The sequence below is a fragment of the Ruditapes philippinarum genome, unplaced genomic scaffold (assembly GCF_026571515.1).
Source record: "Ruditapes philippinarum isolate M1 unplaced genomic scaffold, ASM2657151v2 ctg3184_1_1_1_1, whole genome shotgun sequence".
Lineage (NCBI taxonomy): Eukaryota > Metazoa > Mollusca > Bivalvia > Venerida > Veneridae > Ruditapes > Ruditapes philippinarum.
The window spans coordinates 106,515-122,470 of record NW_026855352.1 but is presented as its reverse complement, the minus strand read 5'-3'; the positions used below and the strand labels follow the sequence as shown (position 1 = coordinate 122,470).

The 15,956-nt window shown below is 31.5% G+C and overlaps 1 protein-coding gene across 3 annotated transcripts in view; it reads left to right on the top strand.

The window, feature by feature from the left end:
* Positions 1-15,956, top strand: part of LOC132743038 (ephrin type-B receptor 1-B-like) — a 110,577-nt gene that overhangs the window by 17,858 nt on the left and 76,763 nt on the right. For all 3 annotated transcript variants that reach the window (XM_060731552.1, XM_060731550.1, XM_060731553.1), the window contains exon 2: positions 15,139-15,233. In XM_060731552.1, coding sequence (XP_060587535.1) covers positions 15,139-15,233 — 95 coding nt within the window. The remainder of the gene's footprint in view (positions 1-15,138; positions 15,234-15,956) is intronic.

The following is a 15,956-nucleotide window of genomic DNA, read 5'->3' as shown; positions in this document are numbered from 1 at the left end:
TGGCTTAATGAATGTATCAGTGACATACTTTAACCAGCTAAATATCACTCTAAATATGGAAAAAGGACTCATAACCTTGTAAGTTATATATCTGGGTTATTAAATTATTAGGGAATCATGGCAACTAAGGTAAAAAAATAGTGTACAGTACTTAATATTTCAATAGCAAATCTGTTCACACCATGAATATTATAGTCAAAGTGTTTGAATTTACATTTATGAAAAAAAAAAAAATCATGATGGCCCCCAGCATTAATCTGAAATTTGACTACCAAATTTACAGCCCGGCAGATCTATATACGATTATCTTATCTGAACTGATTTGATCAATAGATTTAAGTAATGGTAATATGATGACCAAGTGACTTTTTCAGGTAATCTCTACGAACTAGTATTGAGCACGCCTTATGCTGTTATCTCGTTGCATAATAGATCAAAAATACTTCAGCGGGATTTTCATTTTAAATCTTACTTAAACTTTCACTACAGGTGAAAGTAAACTTGTTGACTTATTAAATGATCATTTATTTTCGAATATTTGACACCAGTTTATTTTTTCGTGTCTCACTTTCATGGTAATAAACTTATGTCAGAGCGTCATTTGACCCCTCAGTGCTTTAATTAAAACTTTTCATAATGACAGTGATAAACTGACGTCTCTGGGAAAAATGTCCAAAACTGGCAGAAAGATAACTTATGGAGTAACTTATAATATTACTTGAAATTGAAATAGCATGTTTTGAGTTTTGATAGAAATGAAGAAGTTTGGTATATATATATAAACATTTATTTAGCTTCATCTTTACAGTAGCAAGTCAAAGATTTACTTCAAATCCAAAGACTTCCTCTTAATTACCAGTGTTAGTTTATACTAATTTATTTGAGTGTGAATGTGTTGGAAGCTAATATAATCTTATTGAAACTCTCTCGAATCTGTTCCTGAAACAAACCTGTATTAAACAATTAGTGTAAAGTTTCTTGCTCATGGAAATAATGGCTTGCCCCTTCACAGAAAAAGGTAGAATCAGCAGTTTGAAATATTGGGCAGTTAAAACAAATCAATGTAATGGATCATGGGAAACATATAATTATGTTCTGTCATGACAGGCTAATGTACTTCTATTTGTGAAGAGTGAAAAAAAACATGATGCTATCTGCCCCCACCCCCCCTCGTCCCATTCTAAAATGGAAAAAAAGAGGCTGGAAATCCAATTTCAGGAAACTAGTTTGTCCAAGAATGCCTGTATAACGTGCAGGAATCGCATGTTTGCCGCTATTTATCGAACAATCACCCCCCCATCGCAATCTCCAAGATGGATAACAGCAGTTGTAATATGTAATTTGGTTCATGATGAGTCAAAGAAAACCGCGATTGAATTGTCTTTTACTATGCATGTTTGCTGTCAATTGTCATTACAATTTTCCATATTTTTTCCATCTCAAAAGTCGGCCATGATTGTTATCATGCGTATTTTAAGCCATAGGCTTCATTTTCATGTGGAGATGGATTTTTCCTTAATTATCTCCCTGATTTAATTTACCTTAAATGTCTTTATGGGTGGTATTTATACATCAAAGTTTCACTTTTTGTATAGGACAGAAAAAAAGATTAAAAAAAATAAAAAAAAAAAAAAAAAAAAAAAATGAGCAAAGAGCATAAAAAAATATTTTTTGGGCTGTGTTGTTAAGTTTTATGAACCATTGATATTATGGCAAAGCCGTTTTAGCTTTACATTGTGGAGGAAGATCTTGTGTGCCGAACCTTGCCTTTTTTAGGTACATGTACCAGCCAGTACATGAGTAGATTACCCAACCCTTCCTTAATCTGGCTTGATTATGGCTGCCTTACATGTTAAGAATCTTAAGTTGATGGAACCCGCAGCGAAGAAGCGCAAGAGGTTCAGAGTCAGCAACTATAGAACCACTATGTCTTGGACACAGCTTACGTTCAAATTATTTTATGATGTTTAAATTCTTTTAAGTTCAAGCGGTCATTCAAATATTGAACTTTAAGGTAAAATTGTTAATATTCCTATAAGCGGTTGAACCTTTTTTTTATCTTCGCTTGGATGAAATTTGCAAATGATCCAGCCTTGTTAGATTTACATTATGTAAATATACAGTAACATAACATGCTTGGTCTGTTTAACATCTAAATATTTCAGAGATCAGGACCTCCTCCAGGGGCATACTAGGAGAATACAAAATTATCTAAACCCAAGAAATGTAAACATTTTGATGAAAAAGATGAAATGTTTATACTTTTATTGTGTAAACATCAAACAAATCTTTGGTTTCTGTTTTCAAAAATACCAAGATTTGAAAAAATCTGTTTAAAATCTTAAACAGGTAGACCAAAGTGCCGTTCTGACTGTAGGTTGTAATGCAGATTTATTTTGTCCTGTGACAATAAAAAGGCGGCTTTATATAGTAACCAGCTGCGAGACTTTGGTTTAAATTTCAATATTTGTACTGTATTGTTGGGATATGATTACATCATTTGTTAGTTATCGCTGCTAATGGCGAGTCAGATCCTAGGGTTTTCTACACTAAACCTGTAGTGGAAGGTCACCCTGTGTCACAAGTCACTAGGGGTTCAGGTCAGGCCAGTCACTGAGAGGAAAGGATAATTATGCCTTAAAATTACGATAAAATCAGATAAACTTAAAATTTCGATAAAATCAGATAAATATTATATGAATGTCTTTAAAAAACTGAAATAATTTCTTAAAATTTTCTGATGAAGATTTGACTCTTGATAAACACATAAATTAATTATTAGTGTCTAATAACCTTCAAAAATATTCTGACTTTGTGGATTTAAATTGAACTTTTATTTAGGATTTTGTATTTTATTTAATAAAAAGTTATATTAAGTCATTAATACCCAATAATCATAATTATTGAGAAGTTTAAACCTTGTTGATGTCAGATGTTATATAATGTCAGATATCACATGTCAGAAAATCTGTAAACATTAGATGATATCAGATGTAGTGTCTGGCATATCAGTGCCAGAATTACAGTAAAAAAACATTTGATCGTAACTTGGGCGATGAAACAATTCAGCTAGTTAACAATGTGTTGAATTTAGTTTTCAGTTTGTTGGTTTTTCTATGCCAAGAAATGCCTCATTAAGAATATGTACACTACAGCCACACGCAGGATACAAAACAAGGCATCTTTTGTCAGGAAACACAGGCATTAAGTCTCAAGATGTAAACAGAAGTTTTAAGATGTAAACATTAGAGTCTCAGAAAAACCGTATACATGAATCCTTTGTGGTGGGAATTCCTTTGTAAATGAGCAACTGTTGTAAGAAATTACATAATGCGCATAATTATCCATGCTAAATCATACATTTCATGAAAAAATAATGTTTTTTATTCGCATGTAATACTTTCTTATCTTTTTCGAGTTGTAAGTTTTTTATGATAACTTTTAACATGAAAATTTGTTTTGCTGCACATTGTAGGCTTTACTTTGATTTTGAAGTGCATTTTGCAATTTTGTATTGCCTGTGTAATCAAAGAAATTGTCAATTTCAGTAATACAGGCTTGAAAAGTAAATAGAAGTCTTGGTGATATTAAAAAGGCCATAATTTCACCAGGTCGCATAAAGATTTCTTATATTATTTGTATACAGTATCTAAATGGGCCATTTTCGATGATAACAACTTACTGTAGGCAGTCGTTTGCCAAAACTTGGAGTGGTGAATAAATGATAAATTATGATGAATTTGCCAGATTTCGCTAATACACACAAGTAGATGATATTAAAGTTGTACAGAAGATAATGTAGGTGTCTTTTACATCGTTTGGTACATTTAATATCAGAAGTTTTATTTTTTTTATGTTGTTGAGGCCTTGATGTATTACGAGTCAGGTTTAATTAGCTGAATTCAAATAATTTTGGCCCAAGAAGTGACAGGTCTGAATCCCTTTATCGTAGGTACAATTTACTCTTTTTAAGTGTAGTGTAGATTGGTGGGTTGATCTTTGACAGTCAGGTGTTGTTTGAAGGGGCATGTAAGCCATCCTCTGAACTATTTAAATCTACATGTACCTACATACATGTGATACTACAGAAGAAAGTTTGGTCAATCTTTGATAGTGCAGTTGGTGGAATGCCCCGACATCTACTTGGCCATCCTGTATACCATTTAAATATTATTTGTAACAGTTTCCAACTTGAAACTCAATCAACAAAAATGTGATGTCAGAAACTAGAGTACAGATTAAGAGAAAAAATCTACAAAATGTATAAATATACACAGCATTGCTAGATCACTGTACAAGACAAGTGACAACACTTGGAGATTCATAAATATTTAACATAGTATATTACAAGAATAAATTTACTGCTCTCTCTTGGACATGGTCAATTCCTTATTGTTCTTTCAGAAAAGATCTAAGATAATTTCATTTCATAAGGAAAGAAAGAAAAAACAATGTGTTCCAGTCGACATCTTGAGACATTTAGAACAAATTGAAAATATCTGCTTGTTATTCGCAGACATCTTGAACTTGGCCAATTATACTTACCATTGTCTAAATTCAGGTTATAAAATCGCTCTTGTCTGGTTCCAAATGAAGACTGGTGATACTTTTTTTCCCCCAGTTTCATTTTTTAAAATCCTATTTTGAAATAAGTAGGCAAAAGATGCTAAATTGAGCCCAAAGATGCTAAATCTAGCCATATTTCATCACTTAAAGCACAGAAAGATGTCTGTGTACCATTTAAGGATTTAAAGTAAGCGTTCCATTACACTGATTGGTGGTACCGTTAATTAAGGGGGAAGCTGTCAGCCTATCTGCCAAACGGTGATATACTGTTAAGGAGAAGAATCGTTTTAAAGAATTCGAACTGTAGGCAAAATACTCTTGTAATTTGATATGTTTTCATATTTACATGTCTGAAAGGTTTTACACTAATATATTGAGATTCCCAGACAGATCTCATAAGGGTTTTTGAATTTAAGGATGAAAATGGGCAGAATTTAAATTTGTGAAAATGGTAAAATATTAGAAAATTTTGTAAATGTATGTAAATGAGAAATTTAAATTTACTATTAGCATAAAAGTTTTGTTTTTTAAAGCTTCTAGCTTTTTTTTGCTGTGTAAACAGGTTTTTCTTACTTCTGCAATAATTAATTTACTTTTAAGGGCAAATTAAGTGGTCATTTAAGTATCACAGACAATTGTCTTTTTTTGAAAAGTCAGTTCAAAATCAATTCAAATTTTATACATAATTATACCTAAAATAGATTTCACTATCAGCCATCCTGCTATGAAGTGAACAAGCACTTTAATAGTCAAAAATAAAAAGTGTACAAACAAAGAGAGAGACATGGCGCGTCACAGAACTAACATCCTGGAAAAAAAAGGGAAACTGATAGAAAAATCACAGCATCTGTTTTGTTTACATTTCATTGAAGGAGTTGACATTTCCTTTCAGACTTGAAATATTTCTGTAACCATCCAATTAAATAGCCGAATAGTTAGACACAAGTTTTATCAGAGAATTGCTTGGAAAGGTCCGTGAGAACAAGAAAAGGTCTTGTTTATTCTGATATTTTCCGAGATGTCGAATGAATGACTAGGCTTTTAGATAGCTATTTACCAAGCACTCTGTTAAAATATGACCAAACAAAGCATGGTCTTGGAAGTTTCTTGTTTGGAGGAAATTCATGAAAAAGTATTGAATGACAGGCATTTGGAATTGGCTCGGCTCTATTTAAGTCCAGGGATAAAGGTATTGATATTATTTTGTTGTATGTATTGGAAAAACAATCAGCTAGTTTGTAAGTTGATCTGTATCCTTTTAGAAGGGATAGTATGTCCACGCGATTCTCTAACCTTCGCCAAACATTCGATGAAATGCTCGGCCATATTGGCTTGGGGTTAATTACGACTATTCCTAAAGCATTGAGAAAATTGGAAACGCTGTATGAAACAGTCAGTGGGGAATACTTAGCAAGGTCTGCACGAAAACTCTACAAAATAGACAGCATTCCATTTACAAATGTGTCTCCCATCACACTTTTATAATCTGTTTCCACATAAAGAGTTTGGTTGTTCTGTTTCTGTATGATGCTCATTGAATTCACACGTTTACAATTTCGAACTTGCACGTTTACAATTACGTGAATTTTTTTAAACAGTTGTGGATGATTATCAATTTCTGTTCACAATAGCTATTATTTTTTTATACGCATGTTTTAAATCCGATGTCTTGAAGCAAAAATCATGTACAGGAACTAAAGTTGTAATTTATTTACGATAGACGATGTTTCACTAATGCATTTTACTTCTTGTCGCCCCTGACAGGTAGAAGTTTGAGTGTAATTCAATGCTCTGCGGCACGTGTTATGATGCCCTGCGGTAATTAAAAAGATCTCTTAATCAAACCCAATTTGCATATTTTAACCATTCAAACGAAAAATATGATGTGATTACATTAACTGATAGTCTGGAAAAGAATAGATGAATAATGGTTTTGAGGAGTTTTATTTTATTATGTCTTTAAGTGAGTCGAAAATGCGTTTAATTATTGAAGTGAAATTTTCAAATCGTTTAGACAAGATCAGGTGATGAAAATTGTAACATCAGAAAAATTGATCATGTAATTGCGAGTAATAGCAGCCATTAAAGCGATCGTATTTCTTAAGCAATCGAGCCTAGTAAGTGCAGAGAAATAAATTAATATCCATTTTGAAGATGTAAAGATATGAAATAATTTTTTTTTTTGTAAGCTTTATGTTTATGTCATCATAAATATAAGATAAGGTCTTATTTAACAAGTCTTCGACTGGAATCTTCATCAGAAAATGTAAATTGAATCTTTATATCAAGTTCACATGATGGGTTATAATGTCATAAAAAAAAATTACAGACAACAATTATTTAGGTTAAAAAAAAAAACGATTTTACACATATTCTAGCAAATTAGAGTAGGAAAAAAAAACCATTGATAAATTAAATGAATTAGACTGTCAGATCAAGTGAAGAAGTTAATGTTCTTGAAACAAGTTGTGGCAGTCAGAAACTACAGTTGTATTAGGATTTAATAACCAATGGAAGACGTCTATAATTCGGAGCCAGTTTGTCGGAGGCTGATCATTTTATATGACTGTTTCTCTGATCTGTACAGAATTAATTATCTCCATGGAATTGTTTTAAAAGCTTTATTTAGAGAGTTTATAGGGAGCCATTAAATATAAATGCGAATATAAATAATATGATATGCACAAAAACCGAGGTAATTTCCATGTTTGTTTCACAGAATTTATGGAACGCATAAAGCATAAAGTATTACGCTCATTCTCAATAAAACACGGCATTTGATGTTCCACTGGGTAGCTCTTATACGAAGGTTTTTCTTGAGGTCAAAATGTCGTTAGAAAGGTGGCTGCCACTTTGTCTAATAGGGACACTCTCAGTTTTACATTTCTATCTGTTATTTTTCTTTTATAGGTACCATTAATGCCCTAAAATGTAACATACGTTACTGTCGCCACCTAGAATTTTCAACTTAGAAATTGTGTTTCAGAAAAATAAGTTCAAGAATAAACGAAACATGTGCAATTAGTCATTGCTGTGTGTATATGCACTTTGATTATTGGTAAACATTATATTTGACTGTTAAAATCTCATTGGTATAATGGATGATCAAATGTCGCCAAATGCATATAAATAAATAGTGACAAACCTAAAACAATAAGAAGTGAAACCCAAATTACATAATTGAATCGATGCATGCTTAATAATACAGCATATATATAATTATAAGTAAAAAAAAGCTTGCAGCCTCTCAAATATCATTCTATTTTCGGAAATTTTCATTTTTTATTCAAATCTTTTCAACAGCACTTTAAAAAGAAACATACGTTACCATTATTTAAGAGCTAATCCATTCAAAGAAGAATCCAAACAAGAAAGAAAATTAATATGTGTGTAACTCTGATATATTAACCACAAATTATGGCGGCTTAAACGGTCTTGCGTCATTTTTAACCCACTTTCAATGTAAAAATGAAACATACGTTACAGAAACATACGTTATCAACTTTTTAAAGTAAGTTTATCAAAAGGGAAATTGAAGTCAGAAAGCACATATTACATCAACATGAACTTCTATTTGACATTTGTAAGTAAATTTTGTTAACTTTGGTCGTGTTTTTACTTGTTTAAGTAACCACAGTGAAACAAACGTTACTTTTATCAAACAGACTTTATATTGTTTACACATGCATATATAAAAACATAAAATCGCATTTTTATGACAATGGAATGTTGTGCATTTGATTCCTAAATAAAAAAGTCGATTTTACATGTAAGTTTAAATTCCGTGATAAAGTTCATAAATGAGCGAGTGTGAAACATACGTTACTCCAACTTACAATTCAACAATTTTTGAAAATTAAAGATAAAGTTGGGATTAGCATGCCTGTTAGTAACGGTTACCTTGTATAAGATGTAAGAAGATACAAAATTGTTTTTACAAAGGAAAGATATGATAATAATATGTTGATGTACCAGCAGAAATGTTAAAAATATATTACAAGATATTGATGTTCTCAGCAACAACTATTTCGTTTCTGCAAAGAGCTTACTGGCCGTATTTCATTCTATATATAATAATGTTAATATAATATCCATAAATATAAATTATTTTACAAAAAATAAAATTGTTTTCTCAACCTTTACTTGCATTTGAATAAAATGAAACATACGTGACATCCTATATGGGGATAAATATCGAACTGCTTAGTACAAAATTTTTCAAATATTTAGAAAGTGGAAAGTTGAATGTTTTGAAAAAAAATGCTAATACAAAATTTGTGTATGCATTCGACCTCTCATATATTATATATGATATATATCCTTTGAATGAAGACATAAAATAATCATTTCCAAAATTGACTATTTTTGCTTTCTACGAATATTTAACTTTGAAGAAATTGACTGAAAATCAGCAAGGTACCCAACTTCTTTGAATTTTCCTGGGTTAGAAAGTCCCTCTAGATAGAGAATTTACAGATTTTGATATATTTTACAGACATTTGTTATTAATATGCAGCCAATATGTTACATTATTAGATCTGAAATATACGTTACCGAAGAAATACAGTGTCATTACCGAAATAAATGCCATCCTGTTATATCATAGTTTCTTGTTCAAAATATTTCTGGCAAACTTGCAAAATACCCTAAACTTTTACTTCAGCGATAAAAAATGACACAATGACAACATCAAATTTTTAATATTTTTCAACCTCAAATGCTTTATTTTATTGAGAATGGGCGATTATTCCACTCTGGATTTTAAATTGCTGTAAAATTTCTTCAGATTTAACTTATTTTCGTTTTAATATTCATTTGAAAAAAAATTTGAAAAAACAATCCAAGAAAAAAAAATCGCTTAAAACCAAGCTTTATGATAGTTTATAAATTAAAGATTAGTCACCGTGTGCACGAAACGTGCTCTTGTTGTCAGTTGACATAATCTTTAGTTCTGTAAAATGGCCCAATCGTAAAGATGTTACGATAAAGCAGTTGAGCGCCGGTGTTAACAACAGTCAGAACAGAGTTACTGCTCTTGTTTTAAAATCGCTTGACTTCAATGTTTACATGCTACAGTTGATTTTATCAAAGAGATAAAGTACGGAGAACATAGAAAAAAAGCTAGAAAAAGCCCGTTTCATTTAAAGAACCACTCAGGTTTTATTGTCCCCCATGAAAGCAATTCATGTAACAGGCTAATGATGTAATTTTTTTCTCCGTCAAATTGCCGCGTGCTGTTTTTATTACTCACTGTAAAAGCTTGACGATGAGAACGTAATTTTTTTCAGAATGTTTATGGCTGGTTCTTTTCTCACTATCCGATTAATGGAAGCTTTTTCTGGTACGGAAATTTATTTTGTCTGTTTCGGACCGAGTTAAAGCATCTAGGACTTCATGATTGTGACTTAATGGAGAATTATGTGACAGTCTATTAGAAATACAGAAATACATGTCCATGAATGTCTGTTTTATTGATGCAAAAGTCCTGTAATTTTTTATATTAAGAAAAAGATGTGTTGTCTTAAGAAAGAGAACCCAGGTTACCTTTCTTTCTCCTTAAAGCCTGTATTGAACCTCCCAACCTACTTACTTGAAATTATTAATTTTGTTGATGTCAGAGAAATTGCTTGAACTCACAATCTCTTGGTTACCTCTTTAAAAGACCACTTGGCCACCAGTTGCCTGAGTAAGTTTAAATTATCCTCATAAGATAGCAACTTATGGCTGCATGAGTATTGAAGCATTAAAATGTTCGAATCCAGGTCTGAAATTTCCAAATCTTTTATAGATGTCACATACAGACTGAGAGAGAACTACTAAATGTCTTACATGAGAAGAATGGTGCATAAATTGAAAGGTCAATAAAGCAATACTTGCATTTTGCAAAGCAGAAAGCTGAGGATTTTTGCATCCTTGTCCAAGATGTATGATGGGGAAGGAATCTATTAGATTAATGTTTTTCTCCAAGATGCTGTGATAATGACTGAAAATAGTTTGTTACCAGACAAATACAATTCAATTTAACGGCAATATTCTAATGTGCTTATGAACAAGCTGATGTCTAAGTCCCGTAATTAGATTGTAAGGGCAGACTGTAAGTCGTGCCTTGTGGCAAAGAGAGCCAACTTATATGGAAAAAAAATCTTAATCATGTATGATTGTAAAGATAGTAAATTTCATTTGTTAGCTTTTAAATACTCAGAAATTAAGAAAAACTGGAATCGATTGCCATTTGTTGATGGTTTCTTGTTATATTCCAAAGACTTGTGACTGGTTCCTGAATTTTCTGATCCCGGTTCCTAAATTTCCTGATCACTTTCTGAACTCCTGACTTGTTCCTGAATTTGCTGACTGGTTCCTGAATGTGCTGACTAGTTCCTGAATTTGCTGAATGTGGTTCCTAAATGTGCTGACTGCTTCCTGAATGTGCTGACTGGTTCCTGAATTTGCTGACTGGTTCCTGAATTTGCTGACTGGTTCCTAAATGTGCTGACTGTGGTTCCTGAATGTTGCTGACTGGGTTCCTGAATTTGCTGACTGGTTTCTGAATGAGCTGACTGGTTCCTGAATTTGCTGACTGGTTCCTGAATACTGGTTGATCTTTGTCTGGCCACTGGTTTGATGGATAGAATCAATCTAGAGGTTAAATTATAATAAACAATTATGAGAAACATAAGTTACATAACATATCAACATGGTTAAATAGAAGTATATTATTAAGTCACTTTGAAACATGATGTTTATTTATTGCTGTGGTGATTTTAAAAGAAAGGAGGGTTATGCATTTTGCACGACTTCTCGTGATGTTAAGATGATGGTGAAATTTAAGAAAATGTTTGACAGAAAGTTATGTCTGTGGCTTTTCAAATGAACACTATGTCTCTTGTTGTTGGGGAATTTGATATAACATCAAGCGATAAAAGATCTGTCAAAAATGGTTTGTCTAGTTGCATGTAAAGAAACTATGAGAAAAAAAAACTCTTGATTTATTCAGTTCTTGTTTGTATTGCATGAAGAACTTGTTTGCTTAGTATTTGAAAAATTATTTGAATTTCTTCAGATTGGGGCGAAATTGTTTTTATTGTGGCCTTAGGTAAATTTGTTTTAAAGATTTAAGGATTTTGTTTAAACCTTAGGGAGCTCCAGGTACTGACACAACACATGAATTTATATGGGGGAATTCAGGAATGATTAATTAAAATTCACAGTAAACATACATTATATTTTACATTAAAAAACAAAAAGAATTAAAGGCAAGAGAAACACACGAAAATTATTTTAAAAAAGAAATTATGGTTTTATTTGTACCGGTATATATGCAGCTAGCATAATTATATTTTATCTCAGATCTCTTTTTACTAATGAGCTTTTATTTATAGAATATAGAAATTTTAGTAGGCACTTAAACAATTAGTTATTAAAGATTGTGGATAAATTACAGTTTCCAAGAAACTGCAATCAAAGAGTCTGAGACTGCATGTTGACTGTGTCAGGTATTGTGATTGGATATCAATGAATATTTGCCCATTTTTAACTTGGCGTAAAATAATAAACCTAAAAGGCTAAATGTTATGCAAATGTTCAGTCTGCATATTCTGATAAAAATGACGTACAGTGTTAAAGGCTTTTTGCCAAGGGCAAGTAGAATTTGGGTCGGGCCCATAAAATTTTCCAAGTAGCTTGACTGGCCTGCTAATCACTGTATTAATGATTGAATTTCAAATTGAACTGTCCTGACTCATTTGTTCTCCCTTGATATTTAACTTTATGAATTGACTGTATTAATTATTATTCTTAACTTCACATTCCACTTGAAAAGTCTATTACAATTTTGGGCTGGTAAAATTACGTACTTGGGCTAGTAGATATTGGCAACCACTATAGCCCAAATTGCTGTCTAGTTTTCTGACCTAACATTCTTTGACTGCCCTGTAATGTCTGTAGTTAGTGCTTCATTGAAATCAATGGAGGTTCTTGTATTGCGAAAATTTTGTTGAAATTCCATTGGTATTTGAGACTTTAACATGTCCCAAATGCACTGTTACATTCTCCTTTTTTTTGGCAAGAAGTTTTAGAATAATTTGAAAATTTAGAAACCAGTTAAATTCCAATATTGTAACAAAGAGAACATTTGACCCTTGAGATTGTGAAACAGACATTTTATAGTGCTTGCCAAGTTGTGTATTCTTTTTTTTTCTGTTTTCATTTGAATGGTTGACATTTATAATTTGAGACAGCCTGGGACAAAAACTAACCTGAAAGTGTAATTGATGTCATTTGGTCATGCAGTACAGACGATTATTGTGTATTGGTTTTTTGTTTTAAAATTTTCATTTAAACTTTAATTTACAGGGCAATTATATGGCATTTAAAGTGTGATTTCATGTCTATTTTTAGAATTGCAGGAAAAATAAGTATGGGAAAAGTTTTTAGGAGAAATTTTCAAGGGTATAATTTTGATTCGTCAAGTAATGGAAATATACCTGAAAAAGCAGGCAATATTTCAAGTGTTTCTTTACATAGATTGCAAGCGTTTTCTTATTGGTGATAAATGATCGCCAATTGCTACTTCATGTAAATATATTGTTTTTAGATAAGTGTGAAAATTTCTCCCTCAAAAGTTTTATACCCCCACTCTAGTGTTTTTACCTTCGGTTGTAAATCACAATGAGGTGCAATAAACAGGGCAATAAACCATGACAGATTTATTTGTGCTCACATGCACTAGAGTTTCAACTTTTGAAAACCTGTTGCAAATTAAATGTGTAAAAAAATACATTTAAAATATTTTGTTAGACCAAAAGTGACTGAAGTTTATGTATGTTTTATTTTTAGAAGAATTTTATAAAAATGAAAACTGGGTTTTTGTATCATCATTTAATAATGCACCTGGCTTTACAAAGAAAATAATGTTAAGTCAATTTTTTGTACAACATTTTCTTCTTGTAAATCATCGGATATAATAAATAATTTACAATTTAGAAGAAAGAATACTAGATTTTTGTCATTCAGATTAATACAATATGGACTGAAATAAATTTAGACATGAAAATTATACCAATACAAAAATTGATTTTCTTAGTGGAGAATAAAGAAATAGTACTGATTTGACAGCGGTAAATCATTTTACTCGGAATGCTTACTTTCCAATGTTGTGTTAGTCAACTTTTGCGAATTTCCCTTAATGAATCTCTCGGCATAGTCTAATTTGACCTAATTTGACGTGTGCCTGTGATTTTAAATAGGAGTTCATTAATGAAATTTGAATTGAACCGAAAGTGCTGTAGTAAAAGATGTAAAGCGTAGATGAAGGATAGAACAAAAGTGTGATATGTAATTGTACTACGTATCAACGCAGCTTATTGCCAACTGGAGACATAATGATACACATAAAACGCATTTAGTTTACGTGAAGATTCCGACAATTAGTGTAGCTTTTCATTAGTAAAGGAAGAGTTCAATAGGGTTCCCATAAAATATCGCTATAGCGGATAATTTCAATTGATTATCAGGCAGAATTATTTACGAATCCATGAATCGTCAGCGCGTGCATATCCTAATGGAAAGTCCAGGGCATAAATAAACATTGTTACATGTAGAGAAATCAATGGCAATTTTCTTCAAGCCTGACCCCGTAGACAAATGAGTACCTCTTCATGAGATAAATTTTCTTTTATTGTTTTCGGTGATGATAAACGTTGATAGGTATTCAGGGAGAACAGACAGAAACTATTAATATGTTTCAATGTACTGTATTTTAACTTATCTAAAAACTACCAAAGTCCTTAGATTTTATGAAAATAGTGATGAAACGTGTCTACTGCATGTGTCATAAAAAATGATATTATTATCTTAATAGTCAGTAGTAAAAAAACTTAAATAGGGCAATCCCTTGAGAGAGCTATAACCAAAATAAAGAAGGAGCCTGCACCTCCCTGAGTACCGGTTTAAAGTGGAATTGACCCTAAGGACAAGAAAAATCTAGCTCCATATTGTACTCAAAAGTTACAATGCTATCAACATTATATTGTACTAAAAATATAAGCAATTAAGATCATTATATAATTGTACCTTAAGATGATACATCAAATACCGTATTGTACTAAAAAAGGATGTTATCAGTATTGTATTGTATGAGGCAGTCACATTTAAATTGTAGTCAAAAAAATGGTTACTTAAAAATGATTTAACTTATACCATATTGTACTCAAAGATGATTTAACAAATACCAAAATATGGTACTCAAAAATGATTCAACAAATATCATACTGTACTCAAAAGTGATTCAACTAATATCATATTGTACTCAAAAATAGTCAGCTAGTATCATATTGTACGTACTTATAAAAAATGATACACCTATGTAACTGTGCAAAATACGACAGTGCCCAGTGGCAGACACATTTATAATACGTCTTTCCTATGATTAAAAGTAAAAGATAAAATACGATGTCAATACAGTATTTTAAAATATATCATATAATGTTAATATATTTTAAAGTTTATAAATGTCTTCCCTTTGATCATCAATTATTACAACTTAATGTTTTGTCTTTTCTGATCTGTTTTCAGATGTGGTATTACTTGACACAACAAAAGTTACAGGAGCTTTAAATTGGACAACAAAAGTTGTACCAGCAAATCCTATAGACGCAACAAATTCAGGGGTAAGTCTTAAATAATGTTTTAAGTTTAACATTTGTAAGTTTTGGACTTGGATTGATACTGTTTGTAGCTCTGTATCACTGCAGTTTGGGGTTGACAAAGGGTCAAAATTGGACCCTAAAGTGTGTTGGACCCAAAAGTGCGGTGTTACATAGCCCAATCTTTGTATTTTGACAATGAAATTGCTGAATTTTTGTAATGGACTGTTCGAATTCAAAGACGGGCAAATCCATTATGAAAAAGTTAGAAGGTTATGGGTTATTGGTTTTGTCTTACATTTGAAATGAATTTTGAAAAGAACATTGAATGCATGATTACCACAGTTTTGTTATGTAATTTGCTTTCATCATAGTCATGGTATCAGGTTATGTAAATTCTTGCATCTAAAAGTTTTTTTCTTCTAAGATCAAAGCATCTCATGTGCCATAAGGTTTATAAAGTGAGATAATTACAGTGGATTTTTGTGATTATGGTGGATTTTGTGTATTTTCATGGATTAATGTAAATAAATTACCATGCAGCACATCATGAAATATCTTTCAATTTAAAAAAAATAAACAAAAATAAACAATGACTGGTGTGCTTTTTCAAAGAGATAAAATTTGCTTGTTATAAATAATGATAATGCAGAAATCTCTGAATATTGAGGAAGAAAAAAGATTTTTATCAAAGATTCGACTCCATGCTTCATGCTGGGAACCAGGTTAGTCGCAACAAGAGAAGAA